This window comes from Sorex fumeus, unplaced genomic scaffold (genome assembly GCF_029834395.1).
Source record: "Sorex fumeus unplaced genomic scaffold, SorFum_2.1 ptg000035l, whole genome shotgun sequence".
NCBI classification, from domain to species: Eukaryota; Metazoa; Chordata; class Mammalia; order Eulipotyphla; family Soricidae; genus Sorex; species Sorex fumeus.
In genome coordinates this window covers 25,135,287-25,154,602 of record NW_026606092.1, presented here as the reverse complement: position 1 = coordinate 25,154,602, position 19,316 = coordinate 25,135,287, and the positions used below count along the sequence as shown (strand labels likewise).

At 36.4% G+C, this 19,316-nt stretch overlaps 1 protein-coding gene across 1 annotated transcript in view; it reads right to left on the bottom strand.

Moving 5' to 3' along the window:
- Window positions 1-19,316, bottom strand: part of LRP1B (LDL receptor related protein 1B) — a 1,985,988-nt gene that overhangs the window by 704,764 nt on the left and 1,261,908 nt on the right. The window contains exon 23 of the mRNA XM_056117551.1: window positions 17,047-17,292. Within this exon, the coding sequence (XP_055973526.1) occupies window positions 17,047-17,292 (246 nt within the window). The remainder of the gene's footprint in view (window positions 1-17,046; window positions 17,293-19,316) is intronic.

Below are 19,316 nucleotides of genomic sequence, written 5' to 3'. Positions count from 1 at the left end.
TTCAATGGCATGAATGCATAAAGAAATCTCAGTATGTATCACTGAAAGTTAGTAATTGCCTCACACAGGACTGATCCTCACTCAAGATGATGAGACCCTGATCCAGACACGGCCAGTCCTGTGCAGAGTCAGGAATAGCCCTAGCATTGCTGCACATGACACAAAACCAAAGACTGAAGAAAAAAAATGACAAAATTGTGGCAAATAAACAATTTGTCTAACAAATTTTAAAATGAGAAATCCAGAATTGGAATCATATAGAAATGAATAGCCTTAAAAGCATGTGTAATTAAATAAAATAAACTATTAATACTTCTTAGACAATAGGTTACTATCTCATATAGGATCACATAACTATAAAGAGGCAGAGAACTCTCTAGTCAGGAACATGTTTTTTAGGGACAGTAATGTATGAAAGCTATAAGTCTAAGAACAATAATTGTAATCTTCATTGGCCTCTACAGTCAAATGGGGAATGATTTTGTTATCAATTTTTTTAAAAGTGAGGCTCCATCATAGTTCCAAAGTCAAAATAATGTAACACTAGCCTGTTCCCAAAGTGGGTTTACCATATCCTCTTAACTGTATGCTTTATGCCAGTATTCTTGCTTTATAAATCTCAAAGAATTATTTCAAATTTTGGCAAACATGAAGAGGATTATAAAGCCAATTCCTGCATTATAAATCAAAGGCATTCCATAATCCTCTTCTCTGTAAAAAAAAAAGGCATTAACAAAAATAATCAAATGACCTGTTTTTTCAATTCCAGAAATTAAGGTCTGTCATCAATTCAAAGAACTTTTATCCAAGAAAAGATGCTTGTTATAAGCAAACTGCAGGACATTTAATATGTGCCAATCTTTTCCCCACCTCTTTCCAGATTTTGGATGACCTGGGAACTTCTCAGTCACTGAAGGAGGCTTATGAGTTCAGAGATTTTGTTAAAACTTTGTTGTATAGCTAGTTGTTCAATATTGAAATGATTACTCTATCAAGAATTTATGAATTTCCACAGGCAGATGAATTAAAGTTAAACTTTATGCTATATTATAAAATTTAGCTCTAAACATATAACATAACTAAATATCACTTAATCACTTAATCCCTGTTATTCATCGATTTATTCGAGCGGGTGCCAGTAACGTCTCCATTCATCCCGGTTGCGTACTAGCGTAGCCCAATGGTATCTGTTCGTTTTTGGAACATGTAGAGCCTCAAACCGATCATTTAGGGTCTTGACGAAGAAGTCTGACCATCTTATAGGTGGGCGTCCACATGATCTTTTGATGTCTCGTGGAATCCAATCAGTAATGGCTCTAGTCCAGCGGTTGTCTGTAAACCTCATTACATGTCCAGCCCATCTGATTTTTGATGTCTTGGCAAATGAGACAGCATCCCTGATTCTTGAGCGTTGACGAAGATCAGAACTCCGGATTCTATCTCTCATTTGAGTGAATCGTGATATTCCAAGCATAGTTCTTTCGATTCCTCTTTGAGAGACCCGAATAGTGTTCTCATCCTGTTTTCGTAGGGTCCAGGTCTCTGAGGCATATGTTAATGCAGGAAGAATAGTGGAATCAAAGAGATGTGCTTGTAGCTGGAGGTTCTTTGTCCTTTTAGTTATTTCTTCAATGCTCTTGAAGGCATTCCAAGCCGCTCTCTTCCTCCTGCGTAACTCAGGTGCCAGGTCATTCATCATGTTGATTTCTCGACCTAAGTATATATAACTGTTGCATTCGGAGATGGTGGTTCCGTTGAGAGCGAATGGAGCGTCAGGAACAAGGCTGTTTCTCATAAACATTGTCTTCGTAAGATTCAGCTGTAGTCCGACCTTTCCACACTCACGGTCAAAGTCCGCAAGCATTTGTGCCGCTTGGCTGATGTTTGGTGCCAAATAGACCAAATTGATATGCCAAATCCAGTAATAACTAAATATAATGATCAAAATTATACACTATATGAATAATACATACAAATATGTTTTGTACATAGATGTATGCACAAAATGTCTAGAATATATATAAGTACATTTCAGTGGTCTTTGATTAGGCACTGGTTTCTTAGCAATAACTAAAATTGCTAAGAAAAAAGGAAAAAACCAAAATAAATATAAGTAAAGGATCATCAATTTTTTTTGAAAAGTGAAAAAGCAACATACAAAGAGGGAAAATATTTTCAAATTATATTTCTGATTAGGAATTTATACCCAAAATATATAGAAAATTTTGATTCCTCTTTAAAAAGTGAAAAATACAAAAACCTTAAGATCATTACTCGTCAGGCAGAAGCAACTAGAACCCAATGAACTACACCGTCACTCATTTGTTTGATTATGATAGAAAAATATACTATAATAGCTAATGGCAGATCATCATTATTATTATTTTTACACTGCTAGTGAAATTTAATTACGATGCAATCACTTTGAAAATGTTTCCAGCTCCGGCATCACTGGACGGCTACATGCAAAAAAATGGGCTCAGAACTCTGCCTAACACCATGTACAAAAGTAAGATCAAAATGGATTAAAGACCTCAACATCAGACCAGAAACCATAAGGTACATTGAAGACAAAGTTGGCAAAACCCTCCATGACATTGAAGCTAATGGTATCTTCAAAGATGCCATGCCACTGGCCAAGCAAGTGAAAACAGAGATAGATAAATGGGACTATCTTAAACTAAGAAGCTTCTGCACCTCCAAAGAAACAGTGACCAAAATACAAAGACAGTCTACAGAATGGGAAAGGATATTCGCCGAATACACATCTGACAAGGGGTTGATATCAAGGATATACAAAATACTGGTTAAACTCCACAAGAAGAAAACATCCAACCCCATCCAAAAATGGGGCAATGAAATGAACAGAAACTTTCTCAAAGAAGAAATCCGAATGGCGAAAAAGCACATGAGAAAATGCTCTACATCATTAATCATCAGGGAGATGCAGATCAAAACCACAATGAGATACCATCTCACACCTCAGAGACTGGCCCACATTCAAAAGAACAAAAGCAACCGATGCTGGCGTGGATGTGGCGAGAAAGGGACACTCCTTCACTGTTGGTGGGAATGTCCACTGGTTCAGCCCTTCTGGAAAACAGTATGGACGATTCTCAAAAAATTAGAAATTGAGCTCCCATTTGACCCAGCAATACCACTCCTGGGAATATATCCCAGAGAGGCAAAAATGTATAGTCGAAGGGACATCTGCACTTGTTTGTTCATTGCAGCACTCTTTACAATAGCCAGAATCTGGAAGAAACCTGAATGCCCAAGAACAGATGACTGGTTAAAGAAACTTTGGTACATCTACACAATGGAGTACTATGTAGCTGTTAGAAAAGATGAAGTCATGAAATTTACATACAAGTGGTACAACATGGAAAGTATCATGCTAAGCGAAATGAGTCAGAAAGAGAGGGATAGACATAGAAAGATTGCATTCATCTGGGGGATATAAAGTAACAAAATATGAGATTAATACCCAAGAATAGCTGAGATCAGCACCAGGAGGATTACTCCATAACTTAGAGGCCAGCCGGGTATCCTAGAGGAAAGGGCAGTTTAGATAGAGAAGGGAACACCAAATAAAGGGTGTTTGGAGGATCCTCTCAGGAGGTGAGATGCATGTCGAAAGTGGACTATGGACTGAACATGTTTGCCACTCAATGCCTCTTTTGCAGACCACAACACCCAAAAGGAGAGAGAGAACACAGGGGATTGCCCTGCCACAGAGGCAGGGGGGGGATGGGGAGATGGGGGTGGGGGGGATATTATCCTTGGTGGTGGAAAATGGGCACTGGTGGAGGGATGGGTATCTGATCATTGTATAATCAAACCCAAGCACAACAAAATTGTAAATCTACAACTGTACCTCATGGTGTTTCACTAATAAAAAAAAAAATTTTAAAAAAATTAAAAAAAATAAAAAAAGTTTAAAAAAATAAAAATAGGAAAAGAAAATGTTTCCAGCTCCTTAAAAGTTTGAACATTAATTTATTGTAAGACCTAGAAATTCTATTTATGTTATCAATAGAAAAAAATACTTGACCCACATAATTGTACAAAATATTTATACCAGTTTTGCTCATTAGGATCGTAAAATTAAAATAATTTGTCCATAAACTTAATTTTGAATGGAAAAACCAAAGGCAGTGTAGCATATAAAAACAATAAATTATTCAGCAAAGATATAATTGAAATAGCGATATGTGCTAAAACATGGTTGTTCTTGAAAAAACGTGGTCCAGTGAAAGAAGCCAATCCCAAAGTATCTGCGTACTACATGATTAACGGAGAGTGATTTTTTTCATCTACAGGATTTGTTTTGAGAAGCATCTAAAACTATTTTTAAAATAAAACAGTGGCAATAGTTGCACTCTTTTGTGAATATACTGCTATCTCTGAACTTCATGATTTAAAAAGGTCTAATATTCTTGAATACATGTATTAAGACTTTTCTAAAAATGAAACATGGTAATGAGTATGGGCATATGTGAATAGTGCAGTAGTACAAATAGTAATATAATCCAGTATTACCCAGAATTATACATTTTGCCTCTTTCACGTTGATTTGTGCGTGTATATAAAGCTTTGGTAATATTTAAGAAAAAAATTACAAATGCCAATAATTCAGTGCTATTTCTTGTCTATGTAGCATGAATAACTAAATTAAATATATAATTAAACTTTTCAAAATTTATAAAATAAATTCAAAAGTCCAGAAAATATAGAATTTTCAAATAAAATTTAAACATGATAACAAAAATTGATGAAATCAAGAAAATAGGCTATCAAAAACTATGCCATTTGTTTGAAATACTAATAAATTATATGAAATGTGTGGTAATGCCAATATATAAAAATGCATAAACATGCCAATTTATAAGTACCTAAATAAGGAGAGAGAATCAATAATAAACTATAAATAGGAAAATGACTATGAATGTAGCAAAGCCTTAGAAAATGGGTGATGCTTATTTTCACCTTGCATGGGAAGAGGCAAAGAAAAGTTAGATAAATAATACACCAGAATCATACTTCTATTAAGTGGAGGAGCATGCTTTATACCCATCATTCTATCAAGTAATAGTGATGACTAGGGAAATCAGGAACTATTATAAAATGGTAGAGGAACATAAATTCTACAATCATTTTGAAGTTATATTTGTCCATAACAGAAATAAAACACACATATATATGTATATGTATATGTATATGTATACATGTATATGTATATCTATTTATAGATATATATGTGGTCCACTTTATTCATATTTTCATAAGTAAGCCTCATGAAACACCTTTTATCTCATAGTTTGTTCACTGAAACACTGGGACAATAATGCTGGCCATTAGTAACAGAGAATCAACAAAATTGCAAAATCGTTTAGCAGTAACTTATAAAAGTATGCAGTTGAGTTCTTTTCAGCTGGTCATATCCACATATGCTAACCCCCTGCTAGCTCTTCCAATACTTCAGTTGATGACAACCTCCCAGTTGACATTCTGGATCCTTTTTTCATCTAGAAACATATCCGGTTTTGTGCAAGTTGAGCCCCAGTGGCCTCCATGCCCAACTCCCTCTACCATATTCTCTCTTTCAAATCTCTAAACTAGGAGAAGTCACCCTCGGCACAGCAGGAATACAACAAAAGCAATGAGAAGGCAAATAGAAATCACCAAGGTCAGTGATATCAGATGATAACACAAAGTCTCTACCAGTACCAACCAGTTCTGGAAACACTGAGTGACTTTAGTGACACTACGTTGAATATGTTCAATGAGCACAAGGAAATAAAGGCACAAGCCTTTGTAGTCAGCAAGCCATACCTATATAAGAAAGTATAAGACAAGGGCCAGGAATATTGTTCCATAGTTGAAAGTCTGTCTCATTAGCTGGAGGAAAAGGCAGATAGAATAGAGAAGGGATCACTAACTCAATTGAAGGTTGGAGAATCATTTGGCATGGGAGATATGTGCTGAAAGTAGATAAAGGACCAAATGAAAATGGATAAAGGACCAATATAGATAGTCTCGTCAAGTCTTCGTCAAGACCCTGAATGATCGGTTTGAGGCTCTGCATGTTCCTAGAACGAACAGATACCATTGGGCTACGCTAGCACGCAACCGGGATGAATGGAGATGTTACTGGCACCCGCTGGAGTAAATCGATGAATAACGGGGATTAAGTGATTAAGTGATAAGTGATAGATGGTCTCACAGTATCCATGTTGCAAACAATAATGCCCAAAAGTAGAGAGAGTGTATGGGTGGAAATTATCTGCCATACAGGCAAAGGGAGGTTGGAAACGGTGGGGTATACTGGGGACATTGGTGGTGGAGAATGTGCACTTGTGGAGGATGGATGCTCTATAATTGTATCACTAAAACCCAAACCCAAACATGAAAGTTTGTAGCTATATCTCACGGTGATTCAACACAAAAAAAGAAAGTATGAGAGCAGAAATGAGAATTCAAAATGCAGGAATGACAGGGATTAATAATATAAATGCTGATTAAAATACACACACAATAACACACACGAGCCTGAACTACAGAATAATAGCTGAGGAAAAGATCAAGGTGCTTGAAAATGTAAAAAAAAAAACATAATATGGTAAGAAGTTTAAAAAAAAAATGAACACACCAGACAACTAATTGGATGAAATCAAGTGAAACAGCATGACTCATCAGAGACCCTGAAGAATAGAAAGGCAAATTTAATGAAGAACTACTAGATTCAAAAACATAGCTAAGAATTTCCCAGAGTTAGAAAGGCAGGAATTAAGATTCAAGAGTCCAGAGAGGTCACAGTAAAAAAATAGACCAAGAGAAAAACTTCAAGACAGATTATAACCCAAATGACAGCAGCCAAAGATAAAGAGAGAATATTGAAAGCATCAAGATAATAAAGAAATTTACAAAGGAAAGTCTTTAAGATTTATAGAAGTATATCACTTGAGACACCAAGAGCCAGAAGAAAATGCTGGGAAAGAGAGGAAGTAAGGAAGTAAGGAAGGAAGGAAGGAAGGAAGGAAGGAAGGAAGGAAGGAAGGAAGGAAGGAAGGAACGGAGGGAGGGAGGGAGGGAAGAAGGAAGGAAGGAAGGAAGGAAGGAAGGAAGGAAGGAAGGAAGGAAGGAAGGAAGGAAGGAAGGAATGGAGGGAGGAAGGGAGGAAGAAACCTCGGAAGGAAGGAAGGAAGGAAGGAAGGAAGGAAGGAAGGAAGGAACGGAGGGAGGGAGGGAGGGAAGAAGGAAGGAAGGAAGGAAGGAAGGAAGGAAGGAAGGAAGGAAGGAAGGAATGGAGGGAGGAAGGGAGGAAGAAACCTCGGAAGGAAGGAAGGAAGGAAGGAAGGAAGGAAGAAACGAAGGAAGGGTGGAAGAAAGGGAGGAAGGAAGGAAGGAAGGAAGGAAGGAAGGAAGGAAGGGAGGAAGAAAGCGAGGAAGGAATGAAGGAAGGAAGGAAGAAATGAAGGAAGGGTGGAAGAAAGAAGGAAGGAAGGAAGGAAGGAAGGGTGGAAGAAAGGGAGGAAGGAAGGAAGGGAGAAAGAAGGAAGGAAGAGTAGAAGGAAGGGTGGAAGAAAGGAAGGAAGGAAGGAAGGAAGGAAGGGAGAAAGGAAAGAAGGAAGGAAGGAAGGAAGGAAGGAAGGAAGGAAGGAAGGAAGGAAGGAAGGAAGGAAAGAAGGAAGGAAGGAAGGAAATGAACATCTTATTAAAAATGGTCTATCACCTATATCAAAATTTCTGTTTGAGGTAACAACACAGAGCTTCATAAACAGGTAATAGATTAGGGGACTCATAGTCTTGAAACCAGTTTTCTAAGAACATTAAAGAAGCTTCTTTTAAAATTTCTTAAGCTTTAAAAAGTGTAAACTTCTCAGCCCTTTGGCACAGAGCATGGCATTCATTCATGGTGTTTATGGTTGCACTCTATAAGAAAAGTATACTTACTCCTTATTTGATAAGGGACTTTATACTTTTACAATAATATAGTATTGTGCAGGATAACACTGTTTTGTTCTTCCTTCATGGCCTCAGGTAGTTTAGGTTTAATGTGTTGCTCCCATCACAGTGCTCCTATACCTTTATGTTTATTTGTAACTTTCTTTGTGCTCTGTTGACTTGTAAATATTGTTTTGCTCTTCTCCCTAAGTTCTTTGCATAGTTTATTCAGGGAAATATCCTTTTTGTATTGACACAAGAAGACATGCTTTTGTAATGTGACTCTCAGTGATATTTCCCTCTTGGACATCTGTTCTCTCACCTAAGCCTCAGCTGCCTTTACTTCCTTGCGCCTCCAAAAGCAGGGTCCCGATGAGGGACTGGATGGAACCAGGGCAAACGGTAAGCTATGTGCTACCCTGGTATCGAGATGGGCCTTGCCAAAGCGCCATAATGCTTTACTATAAGTTAAGAGCTTGGTCATGAACAAATGAGGTCATGATCCAAATGTAATGACTAGATTTGGACCCTACTACATTTAGGAATAATTAATCTGGCCTGAGCTGTAGTGTGAGTCTGTGGCAAAATGGTCCCAGGAGAGCTACCCTACAAGTCTCAATGTTATCTCTTACTGTGTCCATACAAAAGTAGCTACTATTTATATGTTGATAGCTATTGGACTGAGGAAAAGTGAAAAACACATTAAGGTGTATTTTGTCCATGGGCAGTCAGGAAGGGTTTTGGAATATTCTTGATGGTGTTCCCTTTGAAGCTGGTGGGTCCTCAGGAAGGGCTTTCTTATGTTGATTTGGCTACCTGACTGGGGGCAGTGTCAGCCTGGAGAAATAAGGGAGTTGGAGACAAGAGGCCTGAGGAGAGAGGAGAGAGCACAGGCCAGCAAGATGGACCACGGAGAGACTAGTAAGGGAGACAGAGAGAGAAGAATGTAGAAGAATATAGGAGCAAGCATGGAGAGAGGGAGAGCCCAAGCTGCGAGATGGAGTGCAGAGAGATGAGCAGGAGAGACAGAAGAAGACAGGGATGAGGAGCAGTGTGAGTCCAGAATCGGAGCCTCAGAGACTGGGGCAGGTGTGTGGGGAGAATGGAATAAATGGCAACTGATCAATCTACCTTATTGGCCCTCATCTCCTTCGTCATCTGGCTGGGTGAGCGTCCGGGTCCACCCCAAAATGTGGGTGGCGAGGTCAAGAGCCATTGGGTCCCCTCTGGCCGCCCTTAAAGATTTTTTACAGTATTGGTCCTATATATTGAATGCTCAATGTGCATGAAGGTGATTTTTATATTTGTTATAATTTTATTATAATTTTAAAATCTTTGCTGTAACATCTTTTAGCTCTAAACCCTGGAAACATGAAATAATCTATCTCCCTGTTTGTTTCATTAGGTATAATCAGAGAAGTAGTCATAAAATTTGTTTACGTTAATAAGTTAATTACCTATTCCATTTCAGATGCTTGATCAATAAAGTTTATAAAATAATAAATTTGTAGAAATTATTCACAGAGGAGGGAGTTTTGAAGAAATTCATGTTAGATTCAAGTGTGCAGAGAAAGTATAGTACATATTGTCATGCTGAAAATTTGTATTGATGATAGATCATTAAAAGATACTAAATGAAGTTATGCCTGTGAAATTATATATTCTTGATGATCATGCATTTACTCTGATTACTAATTTTAAAAACAAGCATTTGGGTTGGAGCAATAGCACAGTGGTAGGGCGTTTGCCTTGCATGCAGCCAACATGGCCGACCCGAGTTCGATTCCTCCGCCCCTCTCGGAGAGCCCGGCAAGCTACCGAGAGTATCTCGCCCGCACAGCAGAGCCTGGCAAGCTCCCCGTGATGTATTCTGTATGCCAGACACAGTAACAACAAAGTCTCCAATGGAGATGTTACTGGACCCGCTTGAGCAAATCGATGAAGAACAGGAGGACAGTGACAGTGACAGTGACAAAAACAAGAATTTAACTGGATAGAAACTCTTAACTAAGAATAGTAAAATTTCCATTTTGATTACACATAAAACAAGAAAAAAGAGACCCTAAATAACCAGCTAAAGAATTTTGATTTCTTTTTATAAGTAAAACAATGCTATTTTAAACTGTTTGTAGAGGATAAATTTATAAAGTTGTTATTTATTAAGATTGATAAGAAAATCATGGTGAGGTGTTAAACTCCATGACCTCATTCCTGAGTTTCCTTATATTTCTTACCTATTAGTTCTAATGATAGCGTATCTGCTAATTACTAATTTTTATTTCATATCTGACACATTTTTATTAATTATATTCTTTGCAGCTAGATTTTATACTCTCGTTTCAGTACAAAATGGTACAACTTTTCTTGTCTCAATGTTTTCTTTCCAAACTGAAGAAATAAGACAATGTAAGAAAATAAGCCAGAGGGGGTGGAGTGATAGCACAGAGTTTTTTTGCCTTGCACGCGGCCTTGCACGCTGCCGACCCGGGTTTGATTCCCAGCAACAGACATGGTACCCCGAGACATGGTACCCCGAGCACTTCCAGGACTAATTCCTGAGTGTATGAACCAGAAATAACCTCTGTGCAATGCCGGGTGTGAATCCAAAAGAAAAAATACAGAAAATAAGGCAGAGTAATTGTTGATGTTGTGATTATAATGTAAGTGACTACCAGCCAGCATATTAGCCAGTGTGCTGATTAGCACTGAAAAATTTGCCTCAATTTAAGAAACATAACTGATTCCAAAAAATACTCTATATAAAATTAGCAAGTGGAGAACGGATGGGGGAGGAAAGGTTCTGAGCAAAATGATTTTAAGTTGTAAGAACTAAACTGAAAAATAATATCTGGAACCACTGACAGAAATGTCAATAATTGAAGGACAAGAGAAAGAGTGAATACTAGACAAAAAATTTCAGATAAACTGGTGAAATAGAATCAAATAGCAGGAAACATTATATGTGATCTATAACTGCCACAAAAATTATATTTAAATTCACAGGAATTCCACAGAATGGAAACGACTTCATCAAGGAGACACACAGATATGTGAGGATTAAGTTTTAGATAAAAAGCACAAGACACCAATAAGAAATAATTGTTTAAGAATTTTGAGCTTTAAACCTAATTTCTTTTCTTGAATGAGATGTGAAATGACTAAAATTTAAAAATACAAAACTTGGTCAGAGAGATAGTTCAGGAGATAAGTTTCTTGGCTTGCATGTAAAAAATCTGGGTTTGATTCCCCAGCACCATATATGATTCTCGAGCTTGGCCAAGAGATAGCCTTGAGCACAGTACAACTCTAATTCAGGCTGAGAAAATTAAAACAAATGTTGCTAAATTACTGTTTTTAATTTTTCAAGAAATAGTATTCATACTTTCAAGTCAGACTATCCTTAAAACAACAAGTCAGAAATCAAAAATAAATTAAATCAGAAAAATAAACTATATATTCATATTTTTAAAGAAAAACTACTTTAGTTTTAAATTTGTTGAACATTTCAATCATTCAGGAGAAAAGTGATGGACCATGCAGTTAAAGGTAAATATATAAGAAATGGAATCAGTTTATCTTATTCAAGTGACCTGACTTATAAAATTAAAAAATAAATCTTTATAAAATAGTATTTATAGAAATAATAGGCTAGAGAGATAGCACAGCAGGTAGGGTGTGTGTTTTGCACACAGCTGACCCGGGTTTGATTCCTCCATCCCTCCCAGAGAGTCCAGCAAGCTACCAAGAGTATCCAGCCTGTGTTGTATTCATTATGCAAAAAAGAGTAACAAAGAGTCTGACAATGGTAATGTCACTGGTGCCCACTCGAGCAAATCGATGAACAATGGGAGGACAGTGCTACAGTGCTACAATGCTATAGAAATAATCATACGAACTAACATGATACCAGTAGGTCATAAAGAAACACAAACGTATAGAAAATAAAATTATTTTAGCAATTAGTGAAAGGTACTTTGTATGTAACTTAGGAGAGTGAACATATAAGAAAACTGCAAAGAAAAATTTGAAACAACTTAGAACTGGGTATTCACAGTTTCAAGTTAAAGCATGAAGATAACTGTTATTCTTAAAAATCTAAAGCAGAAGAAAAAAATCTATTCCACAAAAGAATACATTTTAAAGAGGGACTCAGACTAGGGATAATAGAAAAAATAAATAAAGGAGAAAGTAAAAAAATATGATTTCAAAAAATCCAATGGCTCATGCTCTCTTTATTGAACTTTGAATCTGTTTTATATTTTTAATAATAAAGTGAATTAACTATATACAATAAGTCATCTTCTTAAAATTTAGCCTGAAAATAATATTTTTTAAATTCATAGAAAACTGGCATAGACAGAAGCTTATAAATGTAGCCAATGACATTTTTTGGTATACTATGTCGCTTGAGGAGGAACAAAGACTAGCGGACTAAATGCACCATAGAAGAAAAGCACCACTTTAGCTTTACAAGGTAAAAGAAAGTTTTGTTTCACTCAAATTATAAATGAAATCAGGTAAGGAACGGTACTATATTGTTAGAGTTTCATTCTTAGCTAAAAGTGAAAGGAGTCAATTCCATTAGAATAATTATCTTTGTGCCTAACCACTTATATTCAAATGTTGAAGCATTCTCAATTGAACATAAGTTATAATTGGTTTCATAAAGTACAAAACCAGTAAAATAAGTCAATCATCTTGTCACATGAATTTTGAAAAATCAGGCATGGAGTCAATTCTCACATAAAATATTATTGTAAATGTGTCTAAGATCAATATTTGATCTGTTTCTCTACTCCAAACATGCACATAAATTAAATGACTATATAATTACAACAATTGCTATTTTTTTTCAGTATCTTACATTATAGCCTAGAAGGAAAAATAGTGTAATGAAAAAAATTCTGTTAGAAACCCAGGCCTATTGGAGCTGGAGGGATAGTACAGAGTTTGCCTTGCACTTGTCCAATTCTGGTTAATACCAGCATTCCATATGGTCTCTGGAGCGCACTACCAGGGATAATTTCTGAGTGCTTTGCCAGTAAAACTTGAAAATCACCAGGTGTTACCCCCCAAAAATGAACAAACAAAAAATTCATGCCTATAGAAATTAAATGTTAATTGCCAGAAAAATACAACCACACACACACACACACACACACACACACGTGCTTGCCACAATACAATAGTTAAAGTAAAAATTAAATAATATTTTTTGAAACTATACTTATTGAATAAATGTTACTTTTCTATTATTGAATAAGAAGCCAGGTATGGTAGCACTGTCCTCCCATTGTTCATCGATTTGCTGGAGTGGGCACCAGTAACATTATTATTGTGAGACTTGTTGTTACTGTGTTGGCATATCAAATACATTACGGGTAGCTTGTCAGGCTTTGCCGTGCAGGCGAGATACTCTTGCTAGCTTGCTGGGCTCTCTGAAAGGGGCAGAGGAATAGAACTCCAGTCAGCTGCTTGCAAGGCAAACACCCTTCTCTCTGTGCTATCACTCCAGCCCAAGAAGCCACATATGGTACAAGAAACTAATATACTGAAAAAAAATATATAGTGTGTAATTTGATCAAGTTCTTTGTAAACAAAAACGATAGGTTTAGAAATTAGAAGTATGTAGAAGACAAAATAATTGGGAAAACGTTGCATTGAATGAGAAATATGCAACACAATAGGTCTTAAAGAATATATAGAATTATGATTTTTATTATTTCATTAATTAATTTACTTGGTGTTTTATGTCACAGTGGTGCTCAGGGCTTACTCCTGGCTCAGTTCCGGGATTACCTAGCAATGCTTGGGGGACTATATGGAGATTTGAAATGGGTTTTGGAGACAGCAGTGTAAATGTCTTAGCCCCTTTACTATCTCTCCAAATATGAATGGTCTTTATAGTGAAAGTTAAACAACAGTAGAAGAAACAGCAAAACTGTTTAGATACTTAGTAATCTGGCAAAGAATATGCAACACTTACAAATAAAAAAAATTGGAAAAATACAAAAATGAAAAAAAATGTTCAAAAATATATGTACAAACAATAGAATTAGGTATACTAAAATGCATATATAGAGATCAAAAAGGAACAAATTAGATGTAACACTACCCGTGTTTTTAATTCATCCTTTCAACAACATGATTGAGCAGTGTCTTCCAATGTCTATTTAGATAATAATTGTTTGTAAAGCTGAAATATAGGATGTGTTTGGATGCCACCAATACTTCTATCATGATATTAATATGAATATTATTTCCACTGGAGACAAAGTCATAGTTACTGCTAGAACTTTTGTTAGTCTTGTCATCTACTCAAAATTAAAGAAATGCTCCTTCAGTGAGAATAAAAAAAATTGTTGGGAGCACACCCAACAGTGTGCAGGGCTTATTCCTAGCTCTATGGTAAGGGATCCCTTTTGGAAGAGTTTGGGGGATGATAAATGGTGTCTGGGATCAAACCCAGGTCTGTTTTGTTAAGGACAAGTGCCCTACTCGCTGTTCCATTCCTCATGTCCATCAGTGAAATGTTAAAGAACACAAAAGAGAATCATTTTCCCCTCCAAAATCGATAATTCCTTTACAACCTACTCATAAAACTCTGTTCTTAGGACTCAAATTAAGAATCTGGAGAAGACAGTGCAGATCCATTATTCCTAAAGTGCCCAATACCCTGGTAACAAGTATTTCAGGTTACTCTAGCAAAGTGCTCTCAGGGTAAATTTTCTTAACACTGATATTTGAAAACGGAGTAATCCAAGATTCAAGAAGCCTTAAGCATTCTCTCTAGGATCACATGCGTAATAAACAAACATCAACTGGGGGATTAGAGTTTAAATAGAACATAGTAAAGCCTGTTTGCTTTTGCCATTGTAGAAAATAACCTATGCCAGGATTCATCACCCATTTGTCACCAGAAGACCAGCAGAAGTCCTGGGTTTAAGGACCAGCAGTTGTAATCAAGGCAGTAGACAAGTGGTTCCATTTCTTTCCTTTTTTTTAGCCTTTTGGGTCACACCCCGAGATGCTCAAGTGTTACTCCTGGCTCTGCACTCAGGAATCATTCCTGGTAGTGCTTGGGGACCATATGGGATGCTGCAGATGGAACCTGGTTCAGGTGCATGCAAGGCAAATGCCCTACCTCCTGTCCTATCACTCAGGCCCAGACGAGTGATTTTCAACCTTTCTACATCTGTTGACCAGCGTCAACCTGTAGGCAGAAGATTGCTGTGGATACCAATCTTTAACCCACCGACTGGTATGCAAATAATCCTACAAGTCCATGAAAAGTTTATTGCTGATAAACTTGTGTGCCTGGGTCATATAATGTTACTATCAGAAATATTGGTAGACAAATTATCAGCATATGCATATTTAATAATACTTAATAGCTTTTATATTTACCTTAGCATTCTGTGTACTATTTCTATTTACACAGGCCCAGAGTTATACAAATATTGATTATTATAAATAGGTGCCACGCCGTCAACGGTGTCGCCCGCGTAGCAACCTGCTATGGTGACCTGGGCCTGGCCCAGGCCCCACGGGAAAGGGAGGTTCGTGTAATTTGGGTCTATGCCTCCGGCGCCCCCTTTTTCTTATCCTGCTTTGTGTGCTTCTGCGGCACTTTGGTATGTGGCCCTTCTGCATCCCGGATGGAGTTTATAATGGTTGCCTGCCAATTTTACTTATAAGTTAGGTATTTAGAATTAATAGGTAGAAGCTTTGTAGTTATAGTTTGCTTTTAATCATTGTGAAATCTGTAGGAAACTAAGGAGATGTTAGGTTCGACAAAGGTCAGGAGTCATAAGTGAAACCAAACAATAACAGGAGCCAGAAAAACCGCCAAATATTGTGGCTGAAACAATTAGATTCTTAGCATACAGTACAGCCCTTAATTTCAAGCAAGGGCGCCTAACATAAAAGAAAACAATAAGTTACCGTATGAGAGAATGAGGGACATTGTGAAACTTTTATCCCCTCATACAAAAACTGATCTAGGCACATACACCCTGGAGTTTATTAACAGAAAAACAAAGTGTTGCAAACCAATATATGGGAAGGTCAGAGACCATTCCTGGATTGTGATGTGTGGTTAAGACCCTGTTAGATGAAAACAAAAGTTGCTGAAGAAAAACAATGATAGAGAACTCTGTAGAAAGGGGAACCATGGTTAGACATTAAATCCTGTGTAATCACTGTAAAGAATTCATAGGTAAATGTTTTGTCCTAATTTAATGCAAGAAGTGTATTAAGAAAGTGTTTTTGTCCCTCGATATTTTTTGGAATATGTCACCAATAAGTAACCACGATAAGATGTAATGTCCGATTGTATTCTGACCCTTTGTTCTATGATTTTGCCTTGACTGTATAAAAAAGGAACTCTGTGCTCAGTAAATTTGCAGCAGCACTCAGCCTCACTTGTGTTGGTGTCTGTCTGTCATCGCCGAATCTCCTGCTTTCCTGTAAACCTTCTCCCACGTTCCCTCAGCCTGGTGGTTCCCGACCGAGCCAGTCTGCGGCAAATAGGTACTTATAACAAGAACCATATCCAAAGAAAGTTATTTTTCTAGAGTTATATAAATATTATTTGAAGGATCCAGAAGACATCTCAAGTGTCAGAGCACATCCTTAGTTTATATAAGGCTCTCAGATGGCCCAGGAGCACCATATTCATTATCTGTGTAAATATGTAAAAAATGCAATTCTGAGTATTGGGAACAGATGTGTTTTGGAGGCTTCTAAAAAGTTTTGACGTGTGCAAGAAACCAAAAACTTTGGAACATACACAAGTAAACTCTTATAAAAGATGAGAACAGTATTTAAAGAAAATATAACAATGTAACAGATTGTAATGACAAGGAGTTTATAAGGGATATTGTAATTCTTTCAATCCAGACAACTTTGCAGTAGATCCAAAATGAGATATTTTATTCATAAATCTTATCCAAAGTCAGCTGAATCTTTTGTTAATTTCTTTAAGAATATTTAGGCATTTTTTCTCAAGTTTCATTCCGAAATATCAAGATATATAACACACATACAAAAAAACAGCTGTTAGTATCCTTAAATACAGGAAAATATGTATCTACTCACCAACACTTGTGCAACCTTCACCATCCACATCCAGCTTCCACCCTTCATAACATGAGCACTTGACTGTGTGCTTGTGCTGCTCACATACTTGACTGCACTTAAGATGATTGCTACAATAATCCACAATTTCACACGTTTTATTGTCTTTGCTGAGCTGAAGTCCTTCAGGGCAAGAACAGACAATTCCTCTTCCAGGGACAACAGAACAGTGGTTGCTACAGCCTCCATTGTTCAGCGAGCACTCATCTGTGAAAGAGAGAAATAGAATAAAGAGTCTTAGCAAAAACTTTGTTCAGTTACTAACTACTGAACCAATATTACAGGCTGATATTAGAGTAGGGAATAGATTTTGGTTATAGCGGTTGGCAAGTGAGCGATAGAATCATTCATTAAGCAATCAAATATAATTCTACCTGATAGGAACTGTGAATGGAAGATTTTGTCTTGGTAGAACTTTAGAGCATGCTTTATTTTGACTCTATATAGAAAGTGAATTCTCATTGTACTATTAGAGAAAATATTAGGATGAGCTTATTAACAATTACATAAATCAATTTTTGAAACCTACCAGTAGGTTACAATACATTGATGATGTGAATAATTTAACTTATATCAAATTATGTCAGTGTTCATAAATGATCAGTGATAAGCACAGACAGACATAATATATGTCATTTTCTAGATATATAGTTTGATATGATAGCACATAATTATTTGTCCTTAATAGCTATAACCATCTAATTAGATAAGTTGTACATTGGATTCTAAATAAATTATTATGATTAATTTAATGAAGCCATGCAAACATAATAAACTATGGAACTTCACAAAATAATCTGTCCTGATGTTTTAACTGAAATAATGAGTAATTGCCATAGACAGCAGAGATGAGTAGTACAAATGCTTTCTAGAAGGGAACTGTTTCTTCAATACTACCTATACTTTATAATTACGTTTAAAAAATATTTACTTAGTATTTTAGTTCCTTACCAAATTGTAGATTCCAAAAGGGCATGAAAAATATTCTGTTTGGTTATCAGGGAATAATAAGCAGCTATCACAGTATCTAACATAAAGTAAGATGTTAAAATATTTTAGAAGGTCAAAGAGAGTATAGGAGGTAAGGTAATAATAATAATAATGTCCTCCCATTGTTCACCGATTTGCTCAAGAGGGCCCAGTAACGTCTCCATTGGAGACTTTGTTGTTTGTGTTTGGCATATCGAATACGTCACGGGGAGCTTGCCAGGCTCTGCCGTTCGGGCGAGTCACTCTCGGTAGCTTGCCAGGCTCTCCGAGAGGGGCGGAGGAATTGAACTCGGGTCAGCCACGTTGGCTGCGTGCAAGGCAAACGCCCTACCACTGTGCTATCGCTCCAGCCCAGGAGGTAAGGTATTTGTCTTAAATATGACAGATTATTTTTCAAAACTCCAGCACCATTTATGGTTCTCTGGACACTGTCAGGGGTCACTATTGAGAACAATACCAGGAATACCCTCAGAATACTACTAGGTTCAGAATCAGAACAAAACATAAAACAAAATAATTTAATTGAAAAATTAAAAATTGAGTCATTACTTTCCTTTTTAGGAAATTTTCTGTAAGACAATAATAAATATAAAATATAATTTTTTTAGTCAAGTATTATCTAAAATACCTAATATTAGGTACATATGATAATTACAAATTACTGTTGGTCTGCTTTTGTTTTAAATAATTTTGAGCAGGTTCTAAACTTAATTAGATATGTTTGCAGCAAGCTCCAGATTTTATTGATTAATGTGCCAAACACAGTAACAACTGTCTCAATGGAGATGATACTGGGCGCACTTGAGCAAATTGATGAACAATGGGAGGACAGTAACAGTGACAGTTCAACATTTGAAAACCAAAAGGTAGCTACTTTATAGCTCAAATATTTCCAGCTTTCTATAAAATTTTTCTTCAGTTCAAAAACTTTCCTAAAATTTAAAAATTTAAAAAAATTTAAAAAATTTTTGCACACCTTTTAAACTTCTATATAGTTCCATTGTTCTTCACATCATTTTCAACAGTAAGAAGAGTTACAGTAATAAAAGAGAAAAAAATACATTATTTATTTTCTCTAAAAAATCAATTGAAGTTTGGTATTATTTTTGATGAAAAAATTATATGTATTCATTTCTTGGTTTCTCCAATTGACTTCTCACTAGTAATCAAAGTTGCTTCAAAACAACAGTCATTTCAAAGTAGTTGCTCCATTTTAGCTCAATTGGCATTCTTTTCTCAAG